This window comes from Parasteatoda tepidariorum, chromosome 2 (genome assembly GCF_982258835.1).
Source record: "Parasteatoda tepidariorum strain Cologne lab strain chromosome 2, Ptep-v5.0, whole genome shotgun sequence".
Taxonomy (NCBI): domain Eukaryota; kingdom Metazoa; phylum Arthropoda; class Arachnida; order Araneae; family Theridiidae; genus Parasteatoda; species Parasteatoda tepidariorum.
Window position 1 is genome coordinate 40,435,217 of NC_141756.1, and position 17,770 is coordinate 40,452,986.

At 30.2% G+C, this 17,770-nt stretch overlaps 1 protein-coding gene and 1 long non-coding RNA gene across 2 annotated transcripts in view; one reads left to right on the plus strand and one right to left on the minus strand.

Moving 5' to 3' along the window:
- LOC107437090 (dynein axonemal heavy chain 5) overlaps window positions 1–17,770 on the minus strand; it is a 156,088-nt gene that overhangs the window by 126,321 nt on the left and 11,997 nt on the right. The window contains exons 7-11 of the mRNA XM_043043611.3: window positions 17,357–17,518; window positions 15,807–16,031; window positions 14,356–14,528; window positions 12,424–12,602; window positions 9,899–10,086 (exon numbers count right to left, since the gene is read on the minus strand). Of these exons, the coding sequence (XP_042899545.3) occupies window positions 9,899–10,086; window positions 12,424–12,602; window positions 14,356–14,528; window positions 15,807–16,031; window positions 17,357–17,518 (927 nt within the window). The remainder of the gene's footprint in view (window positions 1–9,898; window positions 10,087–12,423; window positions 12,603–14,355; window positions 14,529–15,806; window positions 16,032–17,356; window positions 17,519–17,770) is intronic.
- The window catches only part of LOC139424979 (uncharacterized), a 75,177-nt gene continuing 71,393 nt past the window's right edge, over window positions 13,987–17,770 (plus strand). Inside the window, exon 1 of the long non-coding RNA XR_011636127.2 lies at window positions 13,987–14,027. This is a non-coding gene — a long non-coding RNA (uncharacterized LOC139424979). The remainder of the gene's footprint in view (window positions 14,028–17,770) is intronic.

Consider the following 17,770-nt stretch of genomic DNA (forward strand, 5'->3'; position numbering starts at 1 on the left):
CAAAATTACAAGGCTTCGTAGTTGAACATTAGTAGTTGTAAACCCAAGAAATGGGTCGACTATTCAACGACGGTTATTAATATATGTATATAGATCTGCTGAGCCGTGATGGCTCGGGGAATGGTGAGTCTGGTTCGAATCCCAGCCATGGCTGGGCAGTACGAATTCCACATCCGGCTTGCACCGACCACAGTGCTGACGTAAAATATCCTCTGTAGTTGATGTATCATGGGTAAGAATCTCTTTGCCGCCAGGTTAACTGTAGGAGGTTTTTATGATTTTTCCTCTCCATGAGATGCAAATGCAGGTTAGTTCCATCAAAGGGTCTTCCATGAAACCAAATTTTTCCCAATACTTGATCCAGGAGTTTCCTTGTCTTCTGAATTGGGTTCAAAATTACAAGGCAACAGAGTTGAACATTAGTAGTCATATACCCAAAAAATTGGGTCTGCTGTTAAATGACGGTTATAATATATAGATCTACTGTATTAGCATGAACAATATTATTGGTATTGTAAGTAGCACATTGCATATTTTAAATAAATTATTAAACAGTGAGTTTCTCTCTTTTTTTTTAACATGCATGAAGAAGCATGTTAAAAACTTTGAAGCACTTGAGAGAAAAATTATATTTATATATATACTATAACTAGCAAGCTAAATTATTTGTATACTATATTGCAAATCTAAAGCAAAAGAGCAGTCTGAATTAAGCACAAATATAAGTACAGAACTGAACATACTATAGTCTCTGTTTTATAAACAAAAAACTTCCTCAGTGTGTTACACCAAATGACTTGGTGTTTAGACACCGAGGCAATTTGAGTACAATTTATGCTTTGCTCACATTTTTTTTTTAAGTCAACATTGCACAAAATATACCATATTCTCTTATTTTAATTCTATTCTTCATAAATTTAGCTGGTGTTATTTGTGCCTTATCCCTAACTTCACAGTTTTCTTCTGATCATGTCTTATTATCAGCTTCAGTTTTTGAGACTGACTTAGATTATAACTGTTTGACTTAGATAATTCAAATATGTAACGTTTGTGCTTGGAACGGTACTGCCACTTCCGGTTCTTGTGCCATTAACTTCTACTTTTAATCCTATGAGTTCAATATTGCTAAGATTAAAACTGGTGATAGAAGGAGCATTATTGTCAAATTGTTAACATTTAATAGATATTAAATGTTTGAACCTTGAGCTTCCTGTTTATGTTCGCTCATTATCTATCTGACATTCATAAAACTTCTATTTAAAAGATAATATTGAAAATTTTATCTTATCTTTGATTAGAATTTGTTCTGATTTTAAAGAGTCCGAAAAAGTAAGTGGAGGTTTGAATTTTCAATATCTAATAAAATAGAACTTTTAAAAATATTTGAAACTGCCTTAAATAAAAGGATGGTGGTGAACTTGCTCATTATGTATGGTTCCTGAATAATTACAAAACGCAGAATGAGAAATTTTAAAGGTTTCACCTTCTCATAGCAAAAAGTCCTATCAATAAATTTTTTTTATCCCATCGGAAAAAAACATTCAAAAAAATTGTAACGTTTTTGGAGCTAGAAACATAGAGTTTTAAGTCTTTGTCTGGCACCTTGTTAATGCTTTTTTCTTTCTTTTCAAAACTGAAATAAAAAAAAAAAAATTCTAATTTTTTTTTAATGTTTTGCTTTGTAAGAGGGATACGTGAACATAATATGCCTTACAAGAACAATTTATAATTAAAAATCCTTGAATTTCTCAATATTTAGCAGTAGCAGGTAACAACCCTTCTTCTCTACAAAACTTTCGGAACTATGAGTCATTTTGTTTTTCTGTAGTGAGAACTTCTTTCTTTTATTATCTATGACTTCTTGAAATGAAAACTTAAAACTAATAAACTGAAGTCAATTATTATCGAATATTGCTTAAATATTCAAGTGATTTTTTTTTTTTTTTGTATGCTAAAAACAAGACATTGAAGTGGCCGAAAGAAAATGACGGGGCATTTGTGAACAGAACATAAGGGACAGATGCGCACATACCGTTCACTTTGTACCCCTTCATACTCTTTTAATTAACCTTCTTTCTCTTTGCTCATATCGGTTACATCAACTAGATATTAGCGTTTATTAATTTGATCTTTGAATATCAACTAACTAATACAGGATTAAAGAATTTTAATTTATGAAGTTACTGAACATTGCGACAGCAAATTATGAAGCTTTTTCAATTCAAAACATCGCATCAAGCTTTTCTTAGTTAAGCATTCAACCAATCTCCAGAAATGTTATTATGAGGAGGATTTATTTCCTTGCAGATTGTAACAGATCATAAAAGATATCCCGACTCAATCAGAAACTATTGATGATGATCTTAACAGCCGTATCATCAAAGTTATTCTCCTCCAATTCGCCCGATTCCAACGTACAGGTAACTTCAAAATATTGTAATATTTTCGTAGTTTATGAACATTCACTAAAGAATCTTTCTTATGTGCTCTATGGCAGAATTTTTTCTAGCTTTCTGCGACAATTCTCTCTATTACAAATATCTTTCTGAAAAACATTTTTAATAGTAGCAAATAATATATATGTTACTAATTTAAAGTAACAGAATTACTTCCTGTTTACAAAAAAAAAAAATCCTTCATGTATAGAACAGAACAGTACATAATTTTTTAAATTATAAATAAAAGAATTTTTTTTAAAAATCTAAGTATAAAAGAATACATATTCTAATATTATTGGTGATATTCTCCTGTTCTAAAAAATATTTGTATCGATAACCATTTTTAAATTTTTGTTTTTGGGAAATTAGTTTTTTATAATATCAATCTGAAATTCTAGCTAAAGCCAGTCATTGCGGAATTTGTTATTATCAAAAGAGGTAGAAAAAGAAAATAATCACGAATGTTTATTCTACCTTCGATGTGCGAGAAAGGCGTTTTTGGAATATAATTCACAAGAAAGAGGAAAAAAATTATATGCAAGAAAAAATATTTCGAAAAATTCTGCTGATTAAAAAAAAATCCAACTTCTTTGCTTCCCAAATAAAAAATCTTTCTTCTAGAACTCAGTAATGTTCTGCGACTATGTGTGTGCCTAAGCAATTGAGATCTAATATAGTTTTGTGCAATTTCAAATCTTTGTAATATATATGGTGAAATTTATTTGTTTTTCCTGTTATATGGCAATATAAAATGTAATTATAAATAAAATACTTTTAAATCCAATCGAACTTAAATATATATCTATTCGATTTAAAATTAGAATTTATTTAGCAGTAGTGTTAATACTTTTCTAAAATTCGGTGTAAATTTATAGTGTAAGTTGAACTTGTGTAAAAAGTCTGGAGTTAGAGCTCAGCATTCCAACTAACGATTCAAAATTTGCAGTTACAACTCTGTTTTATCATTTCAAGGAAATCCCTTCTTCTTTATTCCAAATTGTCAAGAAGTTTATCATGCTGTTATCACTGTTACTTTCCGTACTTAAATTGATAATAAAAATTTGATTGTTATCTGCATATTAAGCTCTTTTTTTCCCCCAACGAAAATAGGCATTTTCATATCATATATAGATTAAACATAAGTACTGTAAATATTGTACATTTTGACCCACTTTTATTTATTTATTTCGATAAGAAAAAAGATAAGGCATGATAGATAACACTGATCTGACAAGCTTAAATTATGAGACATTTCATAGATATGGGCAATAAATTTTAGTTGTACACAAAATAATAAATATTATTCGTACTTTGATACTTGTCCTTGTTTGTCTTTTGAATTTATTATCCTCTATCTCTACCAGTTATCTAATTCAGTGTATTTTTAACATAATTTTAAAACAAAATAACAAAAATGCGTAATAACAGTTGCCTTTTAGGCATTATATTATTTTCTTTTACTGAAATTTTTGTGCAGTCACTATGTGTCGTTACGTTGAAAAATACGATGTTTGAATAATCATTTAACATTTCTATAAACATTAAAAAATACTGAAGTTTACCGAATAACATTACAGGGAGAACAGAGAAAAGCTAGAATTGTCAGGGAATTTTATTATAACTCTAAAAATCAGGAATATTCTTATATCATGCCTGGAAAATAACCAGTCTTAAAATTGTCAGTAACAGTAATCAGTTATTGAGATTCGAGTTAAATAATTTTAACATCTATTACAATTATTTGTTATAAAAATTTCACATATTAGTCAAACTGAAATGTTCGCATCCTCATTATATAACTTTTTTTTTACTCAGAAAATCTAATATTTCACATTACAAATAAAAGAATTAAAGTTTTCTGATAAAAAATATGGTCTCGATTTTCATTGAAATTTACCTGGTATACCTGAAAAAGTCGGGGAATTTTTTTTTCCTTCTGAAATTGAGTGGGAACCCTGCTTTAAATTTTATGTCTAAGAAGATAGTAACTCCAATATTGTCATTTTTAAATTATGTTTTAATAAAATTTTATATGTGTTATTACATGATACGGTTTTAATATTTTTTTCCCTTTTTGTGGCAATTTACTAATAATCAAAAACCTTTTCCTCAATTAAAAGGGTCTCTTCTCAAAACCTCATCTTTCCCTTGCGTTGTCCAAACTGTATCGACTTCCGGTTAAATACTCTTTCGATGTAAGAAACAAGTAGTAATTAGTGGTTGCTAAGCACCTATTCTTAAGGTAGGTTTGTGATGATATTTGACTGCAACTATTGCAATAGAGCGATTGATAAACAGACATCTAAGTCAAAAATGAGATTCAATGCTTTCTGAAGGTTGGTTTGACACGGACATAAAATAACTGACACAGCTTCTACGAAAATGTAACTTCCAATGTGGCGGTTGAAAAATGTTCAACTTTTGAAACGAAAAGGTTGCTGTTTTTGGCCTGGTTCTTTCGTTGGGCTACCTCCATTATTTTATAGTTATTCGCAGCAGACGCTATTAATTTACTGTTCTCAGTTCGAAAATCTCAGTACAAGACGGTGCTAGTTTTATACTTTTGTTCTTTTTAAATGTAAACAAATTATAGATATCTGTGTGATGCTAAAAGTGTTTTAAATATTACTGATAATGTTTGAAACTGTGTTATTTAGCCATATTAATAATGCTCGTATACTTTTATGACCGAATTCACGGACGCATACATGTAATCTACTTGTTGCCTTCAGTCAGTCAGCCTCACGTGATATGAATCGGCTGGTAACAGTCGGTAATTTTCTATTAACCATGAAAATTATATCGAGACCAATATTTTGCAAATTTTATAGGTTGTACAATAAAGCATTCTTGCATTTGATTTATAGAAAGCATATCGGGAGAAATTCAATTTAAAATAAGTGAAATATCTATTTTGTTCCTTCTAGGCAGACATTGTGAAAAATATCTAAATCAGAATTAATATACTTTAAATATATTTTGAGTTTCGAAATGGAGGTAATGAGCATAATAATGAAAAGGTAATCCATAGTGAAAAGGGGGGAATAAGTCAAATTATTTTAGCAAACGTTGCGTCTGTGTTGTGTGTAGTCAGTGTTGATTTCTAATCAGCATTTTAAATTTACGATTTGTGCTTATAATCATTTTAAACATTTTACTGAACTGTACAGTCAAACTCGTTTATAACGAGCTCGGATTTAACGAGAACTCGGATTTACCGAGGGAAACGAAAATATTTGGTTGGATCAATGTTAAGTCTATGGAACAGAAGTCGCTTTTAACGAACAAGACCCAGTTTTAGCGAGCAATATTTCTCTGTCTTGCAATCTTTTTTATCATCTTTCTAGTCTTTGTGTCTTATCTTTTTTTCAAAATGATAAGAAATGCGCGCGAAATAAAAAAAAAACTGCGAAATGACACTTAATTGCCCTTTAAGACTGTAGCGCAACTAGAAATTTTTTGCTGGCTGGGGGGGGGGGCGTTAGTTGTCATTAAATTAAGAAAAGTATTCAATTAAATTAATTAATGTAATTAAAGTAAGTAAGTATTAATTAAGTTTTAAGTAAACTCAATCATTTGACCTCCCAAGCCCCCCCCCCCTTTTCTGGCTGCACGCCTGCCTTAAGGACCCGTTTATTACGAACACTCAGATTTAACGAGTACAATGTTACGGTCCCTTTGTGCTCGTTATAAACGAGTTCGACTGTATTAAGATGTTAATGTATTAAAAATAAAATGTTTACAGGACTCAGTAACTCAATGAAAGTGACAGGTGTCCTTCATTGGGCGAATGAGATTTTTTATTTAACTTATCATATAATTTCTAATATATAGACATGCATAGTTAATCTGGAAAATAAAAATAACATCAATATGTATAAAAATGAAGTTCGCCAAATTTTGACACGAAAGTTAAATGTCCCATTGGTTGCAACTTTCCCCAAATGGTAAAGGGATGGATTGGATTTTCAAATTGGCGGATTGGATTTCCAAATGGATTTTCTTTTTCTAAAGAATTTTTTTCTTAGCTACTCTTATACAATTCTAATGAAGGCTATGAATCATTCATTAGGTCTCATTAGAATTCTATAAAGCTCTATTTTCTAATAATATTCTAGCTCTATGTTCTAATAAATGCTATAAAGAACTGCTGAATCATGTAATTACGCTTTAAATATTTGTGTTTCCGTGCTAACTGAATAGTTTTAGAGATTGCATCATTTAAATTGTTTGACATTAACTTGTTTTTTTTTTTATTTCATTGCTTCCATTGTTGTCAGAAATAAATGTACCGTTATCAACAGATTTGTAAGCCTAGATGATATTGAGGGTTTGCTATCTGACATTGTAGAACGCTAAAACGTAATTCATGTTTATTTCGTCATGTTCGCTACTACATTTGAATGGCGTTAAAATTTAATTGTGACATCATAACATAACTATATTGCAGATTTAGAAATTTAGCTGAGTTTTAAAAGAACACGCTAATTATGTTAAGAGAGATGATTTTTTTTAAAAAAAATATATAACTTTTAAGTTATTATATTAGTTATAATGTCTTTTAAAAAAAAAAGTTTTGATTGAATGCTAAAACTTTTTTTCCCCTTACATTCTAAATATTTTCTATATTCACTGGAATTTCCAATTTAGTAAGTCCTATCGTTTTTGAGCATCAAAACATGATGTAACGTAAAGTTTAACACCTAAAAAAGCGGCGGCGGCTCTTGCGATTTTTTACTATGGAAAGAGGAATGAATATTATCACAAATATACGTTTCAGTTGTGATGCTCCAAACATCATAAAGATACATGGTGTTCCTTAATTACCGCCCTAATTATCCTATTTTAGATTCCTTAGTAAAGAAAGTCAAATAGGTATAATCATTAGCGGTGCTTGTTTTTCACTGACTAATGCTTAAGTTAAGAAGAATTAAACTTCTTTCGAATCACTACTGAGGAAGGCTGTACCGAAAGGATCATATCAAGCTGGGTATCCTGATTAAACATTGAGGAGTGTCTAATAATTGCCTCTTCCCTGTTTCCTTAGACAATTAAATAGGTTTTTATATTTCAGCCATACTTTCATCTGTTAGTTTTTTTATAGCTTTGCATGAATATTAATTTGCGATCCCTTGTATGTGCATCTCCTTTTATTTACTCTTATTTTTAACAAGAATTCTGTAAATATTATTGCATGTATATAAACGAGTTCTCAAAATAAAGTATTTTTGAATAACAGACGAAAAACTCAATCTTTAATGCGGGTCAAAGTAAAATTTTACTTATGGAACGAATTGGTATATTAATTTGTTTCGTTTTCAGATTAAACATTATGCAGAAGTTCCTTTATAGCTTACAAAACCTAATAAAGTATTTCCCTTTATAATAAAAGCAAACTAAAGTAAATTGCTTTTGAAATGCATATAAAATATTTTTAAAACTTATGCTAACGATTTCACAAATGAAACTATATTACGAACTTGCAGCTGCAACTAATCTCATTAAGCTGAACATTCAAAGATAAATGAGAAAATTCTGATATTAGCCAAACGGCAATCTTTTTCGTGAATATGAAATCTTTTCGCAATATTTGAGAGAAATAATTTTATCCTTCTGTCATGATATTTTTCGCAATAACAAAACTTTGTTTTATGCATTTTCATACTTTTTAGAGTTTTGAAAATATCTAAAATTAAAAAATATTTAAGATATAAAACTAATCTTTAAATTTGATACTTGTGCGCTCAGGACCATTTCGTTAGAAAAAGGTCAATAAAAATTCAAAATTAAAAAGAAGAACATTTTTTATAAAAAGAAATAATAATTTAAAATGTGGCTGGTTATAACCTTTCACTCCTGGTTGAAACAGGTTGAAAATCCAATTTCGTTAATCTAATGTTAAGACTTTTGTTTCTAAAATCTATATACAGTAAAACTTGTGTAAGTTGACCACTTGTGGTGCATTGTTTTAGTGGTCAACTTAGACAAGTGGGCAACTTATAGAGGGGGTGGGTCATTGTTTACTTTTTCGTTTCCTATATCATGTTGCTATTTAATTTTTTTTTACTTGACTTAAATATTATATTTAGCATATATTGCAAAATGAATATCTTAAGAAATGTGTTTAGACCTGAATGAACTTCAATTTTTTACATATAATTCTAATATTTAACTAACTTTAAAAAAAAAAAATATTTCGTTAGTTATGCATTTGACTATGCTCACTATTGCAACTGGAAGAAAAACCTTTCAACTAACACAGCTGTTTTCAATGAATGAATGAAAGAAATGGTCAGAAACTGACCCCCTACTGTTTCCCCAGATGGTCAACTCACAAAAGGGTTTAGATTAGCTTTTTACACTATTTCCCCAAACAAGTAAAATTTTAATATACATTGCAAAATGACAGAAACTTTTCTGAATTTTTTTTTCTGGTCAACTTATGAGGGTCTTAGAATAGAATTTCATAATACTCCTAGACAAAATTGACTTATTTCATTGGTCAGCATACAAGATAGACAAGTGGTCAAGTTACAAAGTTTTTGCTTCTTTATATAATATAGGAAAAATTTCGTTCTTGATAATTGAGGTCAACTTATGCAGGTGTCCAACTTACAAGGGTGGTCAACTTGGCAGGTTTCACTGTACTCAAATATGTAATGTCCTAACTTCGGATAGCTTTCCTAACCAAACTACATTTCGTAGATCGCAGCTGTCCCGCATATTTTGGTGGTCAGAAATCCGAATCCGTTTAAAAAAAGTTATGCTTGTAAAATACGTTTTTGTGTCTGATTTCGTAACTTAAAATATCGTCAGCACTAATTAATTAGCATATTTGGGTCCACCCCTTCGAACCTTTAAGATTGAGTCCTAGAGCGTGGGGATCCTATCATTAAATCAAAAGTTATTCAATGTGGTCAGTTTTTTTTTTTTTTTTTGTGCTCTATACATGTATATATTACGAGGTAAGTAAATCTATTCCATACCTACTGATGTTTGCCGGAGCCTTTCAATGTGATTTGTTGAACCCTTGTCGTGTTTCGAAAATTTTCAACTAACAAATGTAATTAATTTTTACTGGATACGCTCAGATTTAGTTTCAAATAAGAACTAATGGTATATTTTAAAGAGAGAATCGTATAGGTATGATGAACGGTAAGACAGAAAAATTGTAGAAATGAAATATAATTCAATTTTGTTAAAAATTATTAAGGTAAAAATAATTCAATTTAATTTCTAGTTTAGTTTCAGAAATTAGTTAAAGGTTTAAACTGGTTTAATTACTTAATGAAAGTTCACCACTCTAAAGCTTTTTTCAGTCGTAAAGAAAAATTGGTAAGGTTATATTACCTCAAATTTAGTCAGTACTGTTTGTAAATGGAGTGTTATAGACTGATGTGATAAGCCAACAAAGTAATTTGAAGTAAAAGAAATTTCAGAAAGAGGTATATAAAAGTTACCATAGTGAGGAATATTCCGAATTCTGGATTCATTCTTATTACTTCTCCATCGCTGAAGATAAAGGTTTCCTTATGTTCTTTTTTACATGTTAAGACAATTGAAATTTGTTGAGCTGCCACAGATAGAACAGGAAGTTCAATTCTGTTAAATTCATCGAAGCAGCCCCATGAACCTGATTGTGCCAAGCCTAAAAATAAATTGGATATAATTTATTCAACAATTTGAAGCAAAGAATAGAGATAATATTTATATATTTTTTTACATAACTTGAACTTCTCTTTTTTTCTCCTACGGATTACAACGCGCTATGGTTAAGATCACATATATATGGTAGAGATAATGGTCTGTTTTTTAAGAAAAAGGAAAAATACAAAATGCGATTTGAAACTACTGAAACTTAATCTTCTTATCTAGCTTGGCAGATGGATAAGGATTTTTATTTACTCTCAGTTTGGTTCCACTTGTTGATTTATTAAATATTATTATAAATGCAGCTGTAACGCGATTTTGCAATATAGTGCCTAAAATTCCCCCGCCCTTGTTAAACTTATTTTTAACTAGACATTTTTTCTTTATAACTTTCAGCGGTCAAAAAGCAAAAATACATCTTTTTATTTATTTGTATAGACATTTTAAAAGTAAAAAAAAAATAATTGATCAATTGAATAAGAAGCGAAAGCTTTATTTCTAGCCTTCTCCCCCTATTAGTCAAGATTTTAATAATCTGAGCAATTAAGGAAAACTATATTTTGATGCACCGATAAAAAAAAAAGACTGATTTCATTTCCTTCTTAAAAAGAAAAAAAAATAAGAACTTCTTTTTTTGTTTTCTTTTCTTACAGTTTATAGTATTTATTCCTAAAGAACATTTTTTAAAATTATGATAGATTTAACACCAGTCTTTGGCAGCATTTGATGAAACATAACACTTTATAAGCAATTTTCGTAAAATTATGTTTTGTACACACACACACACACATAAATTAATATGCAAGGTGTTCAAAAAATATGAATAAGGTTCAAATATCTGGAATCGAAAGTCAAAAAATAGTTGGGCGAATTATTTGATATTTTCTAAGGATATATTTAATGAAACCAATCTCGATTCCTCAATCTCATCCACTTGGGTTGCTTTGGGGAAACTTTCAACTATTAGAAGACCCCCTTTTTTAAAAACAAATTTGGATTCTCCTATATAATAGCATAATGTAACTTCTCGCCATTAAATTTGCATTAGAGATGGCTCTGTTTTATCAAAATGAAAATGGGGTAGAAATTGTGTAAAATAGATGTATCTCAAGATATATTTTGAAAAGCCGATTTAGTGAAATTAAACTTAACCTATATTCCCAAACTGAGCTCCGCCATCTAGGAATCGTCCAAATAAGGGGGTTGGGTGGATTTGAGTTTTTGTCATCAGTTAAGTGTTTCAAATTATCAAACAGATCTACAGTAGAAGTCCATTAGTCCGGCATCCAACAGTCCGGAATGCCCGATAGTCCGGCATCGCTCCGGAAAATTGTAAAAATTTTGGTTTTCTCCAAAAGTGTATCTTTAAAGCAAATAAAAACGAGCTATTCGGGAGCAGAGAGCTATTCGGAAGTTTTCGGGGTAGTTCGGGATCATCCGGAAGCGCTCGTTACTAAAGCCATCCTTCTTTTGTACAATTGCAAAGCCCACCCGCCAGTAGATGAGTCAGTTTCTGGAAATATTGTTGCTACTCTGCTCCCACCTAACGTAACATCTTTGATTCAACCCATGGGTTATTCAAAATTTTAAATGCTTTTAAAGAAGGTCTTTTATTCAAGGCCTGTTAAATGCCGACTGTGACGTGACTGATTTTCAAAAAAAGTTTACAGTAAAAGATGCCGTCTATGCTATTGCACTGTCTTGGAACCAGGTAAAAAATACAACACTCCAAAAATGCCAAAAGTCAAGAAAACAAAAAGACATTCGTGACTTTTTTAAATCTAAGTGAAATATGTTTTACAGTACGCATACATACATTATATGAAATGTAAAATAAACTTTGTTGTATCTATTTGCTAGTTTAATTATTAACCTAATCGTTCGTATAATTACCGTCCGATAGACCGGAATTTTCGGTAGTCCGGCACCGAGCCGGTCCCGAACGTGCCGGATTATCTGACTTCTACTGTATTTTAATTTTTCCACCCTCCGTATTTCTCCCAAGAAATATAATACTTTTTAGACATTTTTGCCACATTTTTCATTTTGCGACTACAACGCCATCTCTAAACTAAAATATAAAGTCCTATAGTTCTTAAATATTTTTTTTTTTATTCTGAGAAATCCAAATCTGTGATCTAAAAAAAATGGGTGTTCCTAAATATTATGTGATTTTGGAAATTTATCCGCCTCTCAAGGGAGGCTCATTTCAGGCACCTTTTGAAACTATTTCGCACATGTATATTCTGGTTTTTGATCCGATGTACGTTCTCCAGATATTTGACTACCTCCACACTTTTTGAACATCCTGTTGACAATATCACATTATTCTTACCTTTAAATATTCTTCCTAATCCTTTGTAGTCCATCTGGTCGGAACAGTTAAACACCACGACGTATTTACCGAGCATTTTTCCCATGTCTTTAGTTGTTTCTGTTTTCCCCGTTCCAGCTGGTCCTGTTGGAGCACCTCCCATATGCAATTGCAAAGCTTGAGCTAATGTGATGTAGCATCTATACAATTTGCGAATTTACAAAAAATATTGGTTTTTAAAAAATTCACTCAATTTTCATGTTTCAAAAAACTGCATTGATAACATCATAAAAATACAAATAAATCTAAGCATTGCTATTAATATTTGTCCTAAATTTTTTTTTAAAGTTAAAAGCATAAGTTTCCTAAATATTCTTAAATTGAAGGCATTTCCATGAAATATAAATATACAGAGTGTCCAGCGGTTTTCTACTTACTTACTTATCCTCTACGTGCCTTTGGGCACTTAAGGCCTCTAGCATATCCCTCCAACGCCTCCTGTCTCTAGCAATAGATCTTGCTTCCTTCCAGGCAGATATTCTACATTCTTTTAATTCGTCCAAAAACATGAGCTGGATGATAAGTCTGGGTCTTCCTCTTGTTCTTTTACCATCAGGGGCCCATGTAAGCGCAACAGATGTAATTTTTTCTTTGGGCATTCTAAGGATATGTCCGAGCCAGCTCCATCTTCGTTTTTTAATTTCATCTTCTATTGTTTTTATTTTAGCTTTCTTTAATAGATTTTGACTTGATACTTTGTAAGGCCAGAAAATTTTAAAAATAAATCTAAAACATTTGTTTTGAAAGGTTTCTAATTTTTGTATTTCGATCTTAGTCTGTTAACAGGTTTCTGCGCCGTATAATAGTACTGCTCTAACAATAGCTTTGTAAACAACTATTTTTATCTTCATTTCAATATTTAACTCTCTCCAAAATTTATGTAATCCCTTAAAACATGTTCTTGCTTTGATTATTCGCTGTCTGATTAATATCTTCACTACTTCCACTTTTTTTTTTATCTACAATAGAACCTAAACAGCTAAATGACTTTATGTCATCTATTTCGTGATTTTCGATTTTAATTTTGTCATTTTTCTTTTGATTTATTCTTATTACTTTAGTTTTCTTCTTGTTTATGAATAAACCTACACTATTTGAATATTTGTTGAATTTGTCTGTTTTAAGCTGAAGGTCTGTACATTTTGATGAAATAAGTACGATGTCATCAGCAAAATCAAGGTCTTCTAAAGTAGTTGTGAAATTCCACCTTATTCCTCTTTTTTCATCTTTCAAGCTGTTTCGCATAATCCAGTCTATCACCAGTATAAATAAAAATCCTGACTTAGTAAACCGCTTATTTTACCAGCTGTTTACTAAGTGATTTCAAAATAAAAAAAAAAATCTTGGAAATAATAGGGAGAGAGAAATAAAACACACAATAGGTCCATTGTGAAAGCTAAAAAAATTATTATGCATAAATTTTGGGATTTAGTTACAAATGATTCCTACAGATTTCGTTGCATGATGTACAGAATTCTTAAAAGTACAAATACCGTAGGATTGTAATCCGATCTCTCGAAACAAGCGTTGTTCGATAAAATATGTGGTTTAAAACTCCAAATCCGGTAAGACAAACTTATTTCATTATTTAACACTAGAACTGACATTCTCGTTACTAATGGTATTCAGCGCCGTCTGTTGATAACTTCTGTAAATAAATTCCGTAACTAAATTTAATTAAGTTTTTTTTTTCTTTTTTTCAATAAACATACCATTTGTTTCATTTCTCTAGCGCCCTTTGTTTCCGAGATATTTAATTTCGGAATCAGTTCGGTGGACATCCTGTAAGTTGCATAATTTAAAATTTTACGAGTAAACTATAATATTCGAAACTGAGAAAATTCTGATCCCTTTATCTTTTAATATTACACAGTTTAATTTTTCAATATTTACCTATCAGTTAGAGGTGTGATGACGAGCCTCTCGGTACATCCCAGAAATTCATTCTGGTAAGTAAATTTGACATCTGTTATTCCTATTGCTGTAAGATCGTCATCGGCCTCAAAGTAGAATCTGAATTGCTTCACCCATTCAAAATCTTTGGCTGATTTTATTCCATATCGACACTGATAAATAAATTACTTTAATTAACTTCTGAAGTTTCAAACTACGTGTAATAAAAAAGTGTGCTGAGAAAATTTACATTTCGATGACTATATATGAAAAATATTTCACCTCTTCTAAATTTTAGTTTAACATTTTTTTCATAAAGAAAATCTGCAGATGAAATTTTTCTGCAGACGAACATGAAATCTGCAGATCAATGATTTAAGAAGAAAAAAAAAGAACTTCAAACAATGGTGATTTGAAAGTTTTACTTTATATTCCATGTAACTTTCTATGCTTTGTTACTTTATATGCTTTGAATAATCGAAGAAAATCTAATCTGTGTTTAAATATTTGAAAGTCATGCAATTTAAAAAATAAAATTCTTAAATTACATTATTGCATTGAATTAATTGTAGCTCTGAACCATCACTTACCGTAAGGTTTGAAAGAATGCTAAAACTAAGCCGAATAAAAATATGTTACGAAACAATGAAGCAATATTCTAAGGAGTTATAAAATTTCAGTGCAATACATACGTAGAGTGAGCCAAAAAAAATAATAAAAATAAGAAACCGGACTCCTCTTAATAACTTTTGATCTAATGATCTTCACGTTCACTCAATCTTAATGGTTTAAGAAGATGACCTCAAATATGCTAATTAATTGGTGCAGGCGATATATTAAAATGCGAAATCAGACATAAAAACGTACTTTCGCTAAATAAACATAACTTTTTTTAACGGAATCGGATTTCTGACCCCTCAAGGGGTAGCTGCAATCTGGAAAATACGATCCTCATAGTTTCGTTATGGTTTCATTTCGATTAAAAGTTCGGAAAGTTTAGACCCCTTAATGTTAATTATATTTGTTGCGTATTTCACCATATCTCAGCAAATTTTTAAGCGAATCGAAAAATTTGTGTGTACAATAATAAAATTCGCATATCTTAAGATAATGTCATGCAAAAAATAAATTTTAGTAAATATTTATTATTTTTTATTATTTTATTTAATACTAGCAAAAAAAATATTGAGTTGTAAGGTATATAATAATTTTTACATCATTTTAAAGTATGTAGTTTAATATGCAAAATACAAAATTTGAGCGAAATTGGTTGAATAGATGCTGAAAAATCGAATTTTAAACATACGACATTTTTAAATAAAAGATTAGATCAATTCAAGGTAAAAAAAATTTTTTAGCACTGTAATTTTTTACTTTCCAGTACTTATAAAATTTCACTTATTTCCCTTTTGTTTTAAATAATAAATATGAAACTTTTCAGACACCATTACCAAATCGTTGAAGATGTCTCTTTGGTGAACATGAATTGTAATTAATGTTTCAAATTTTGTCCTCTCCACAACTCCTAGATCTTTAGTAGTTTCCTCGATTAGAGTGTTGAGAAGATCTAAGAATAGTCCATTGGTTTGTTCCATAACTTTTTTATCTTGAGTGGAATAAGCTAGAGCCACTTCTGATTCTCGAGTCCAAATAATCTGAAGACAAAGAAGACCTACCTAAAAGAAAAACTACTTTTAGGATGTTTTCCGACTTTGTTAATGTAAAATCAGGACTCTTACTTAACTATTTGCGATTACTATTTTATTTTTCTCGATTAGAACATAGGTTTTTATGTGTGAAATTTATAACAAAAATTTATGTATTATAACTGTTATTAAGAAATCACCAATGGTTTGATTATTCTAAATGAAAATTGAAATGAAATATTTTCATTGCAATTTTTTTTAATTTTAAATGGGTAAAATGTAGACTTGGTTAATTGTTACTTGACTTTGTAAAATTTTTGAATGTAAAATTTTGAAAAAACAAAAAGACATTCAAATGAAATAAGCATTAATGCAAATATATATTTATATTTTCGCGACAACACAATCTTAAAATATTATTTGTTCAATTCTGGCGCAATATAATAAATCAGAAAATTCTGAATCTGTAAATGACATAGAGCTTTATTTTTATCCTTCATTTGTTGGAATTGTCTATGTATTAGTTTTTCAATATGATTTTAGGTCAGAAGTATTTTAAAATTATCTTAAAATCTCATTGGTTTATTTTTTACAAGAAAATAATATGTCCAATTCAGAAAAAAACGCTATTTTCTGGCTAAATAATTTTGCAGCATTTATTTCTTTAAGAAACGCGTTTCTTAAATTTCAACTTTTATTTAATTATTTTAAGAAATAAAGCATGCGTGTGCCTAAATCCTTTTGAGCAATTAAATTTTCTTAAACTTTTTTTCTTCTTTTTTTTAAAGCTTTTCTTTGATGAGCCCAATAACACTCTCGAAAACCTGTTTTTCTCTTTTGCTTAGCATAAGTAGTGGCATCATCTATACCTTTTTATTTGCTGACATAGCTTCGAGAGCTCTGAACCAGTAAGAGAGCATTCGATAAGTTTTAGAAATAGTATTGTTTATCTAAGTCGTAGGTAGTATAGTTTATCTAAGCTAAGAACTTCTCTCGGCATTCGTGACTATGGTTACGAGATTTCACTATTTTAAGGTATTGGGTTGATGTTTAAGATAGGTTTTAGCTCGGATCGGCGATGGAAAGAGAATCAGGGTAGAGAAAAATCTCCCCTCTTTGAAATGCGTTATTTCTTGTTTCCATAGCAGCAGACGGCCATAGAATTTGTGACTATCTTTCTATAAACTAACTACATGTTTCACACAGTAAGTAATCAAAAGGTCTGTAAGTAGCTTAATGTGAAAGCAGAATACGTTTCTTATTGCAAATGTAATTTGATTTTATCTGTGCGTTACATCAGGTAACAACACCCTTAAACAGTGTTCACATTTGAACTTAAGAAAGTTTGTACTTACTTGAGCTGGGTAATCTCTGAGAAATTCCATGAGTGTGAATTTAGGACTAGTCGTAGAAATGGCAGCTTTGCGAATGACACTGTGAAGTGACTGGTGTGACATTTTCAATAAATTCATTAACCAACTCTCCACATTTCCTTCTGCTTTGACTGGTTTGTTCAACTGAAACCACGAGAAGAAAATTATATGAATCTCATCATTCAAATGCTCACTACAGTGGTCAGTAGTATACTTCACATTTTAATTCGTTCTTCAAAAATAGCTTCATTTATTATGTCTATAAAATTGATAAAAATGAGCATTTCCTTAATTTATTGTATGCTCTAATGAAAAATCGAGAAATTTTTTAAAGTTTTTAGAGGCAAGAGTAACTAATTTGTGAGACTGAAAAGGATATAAAGAGTTTTTCAATTT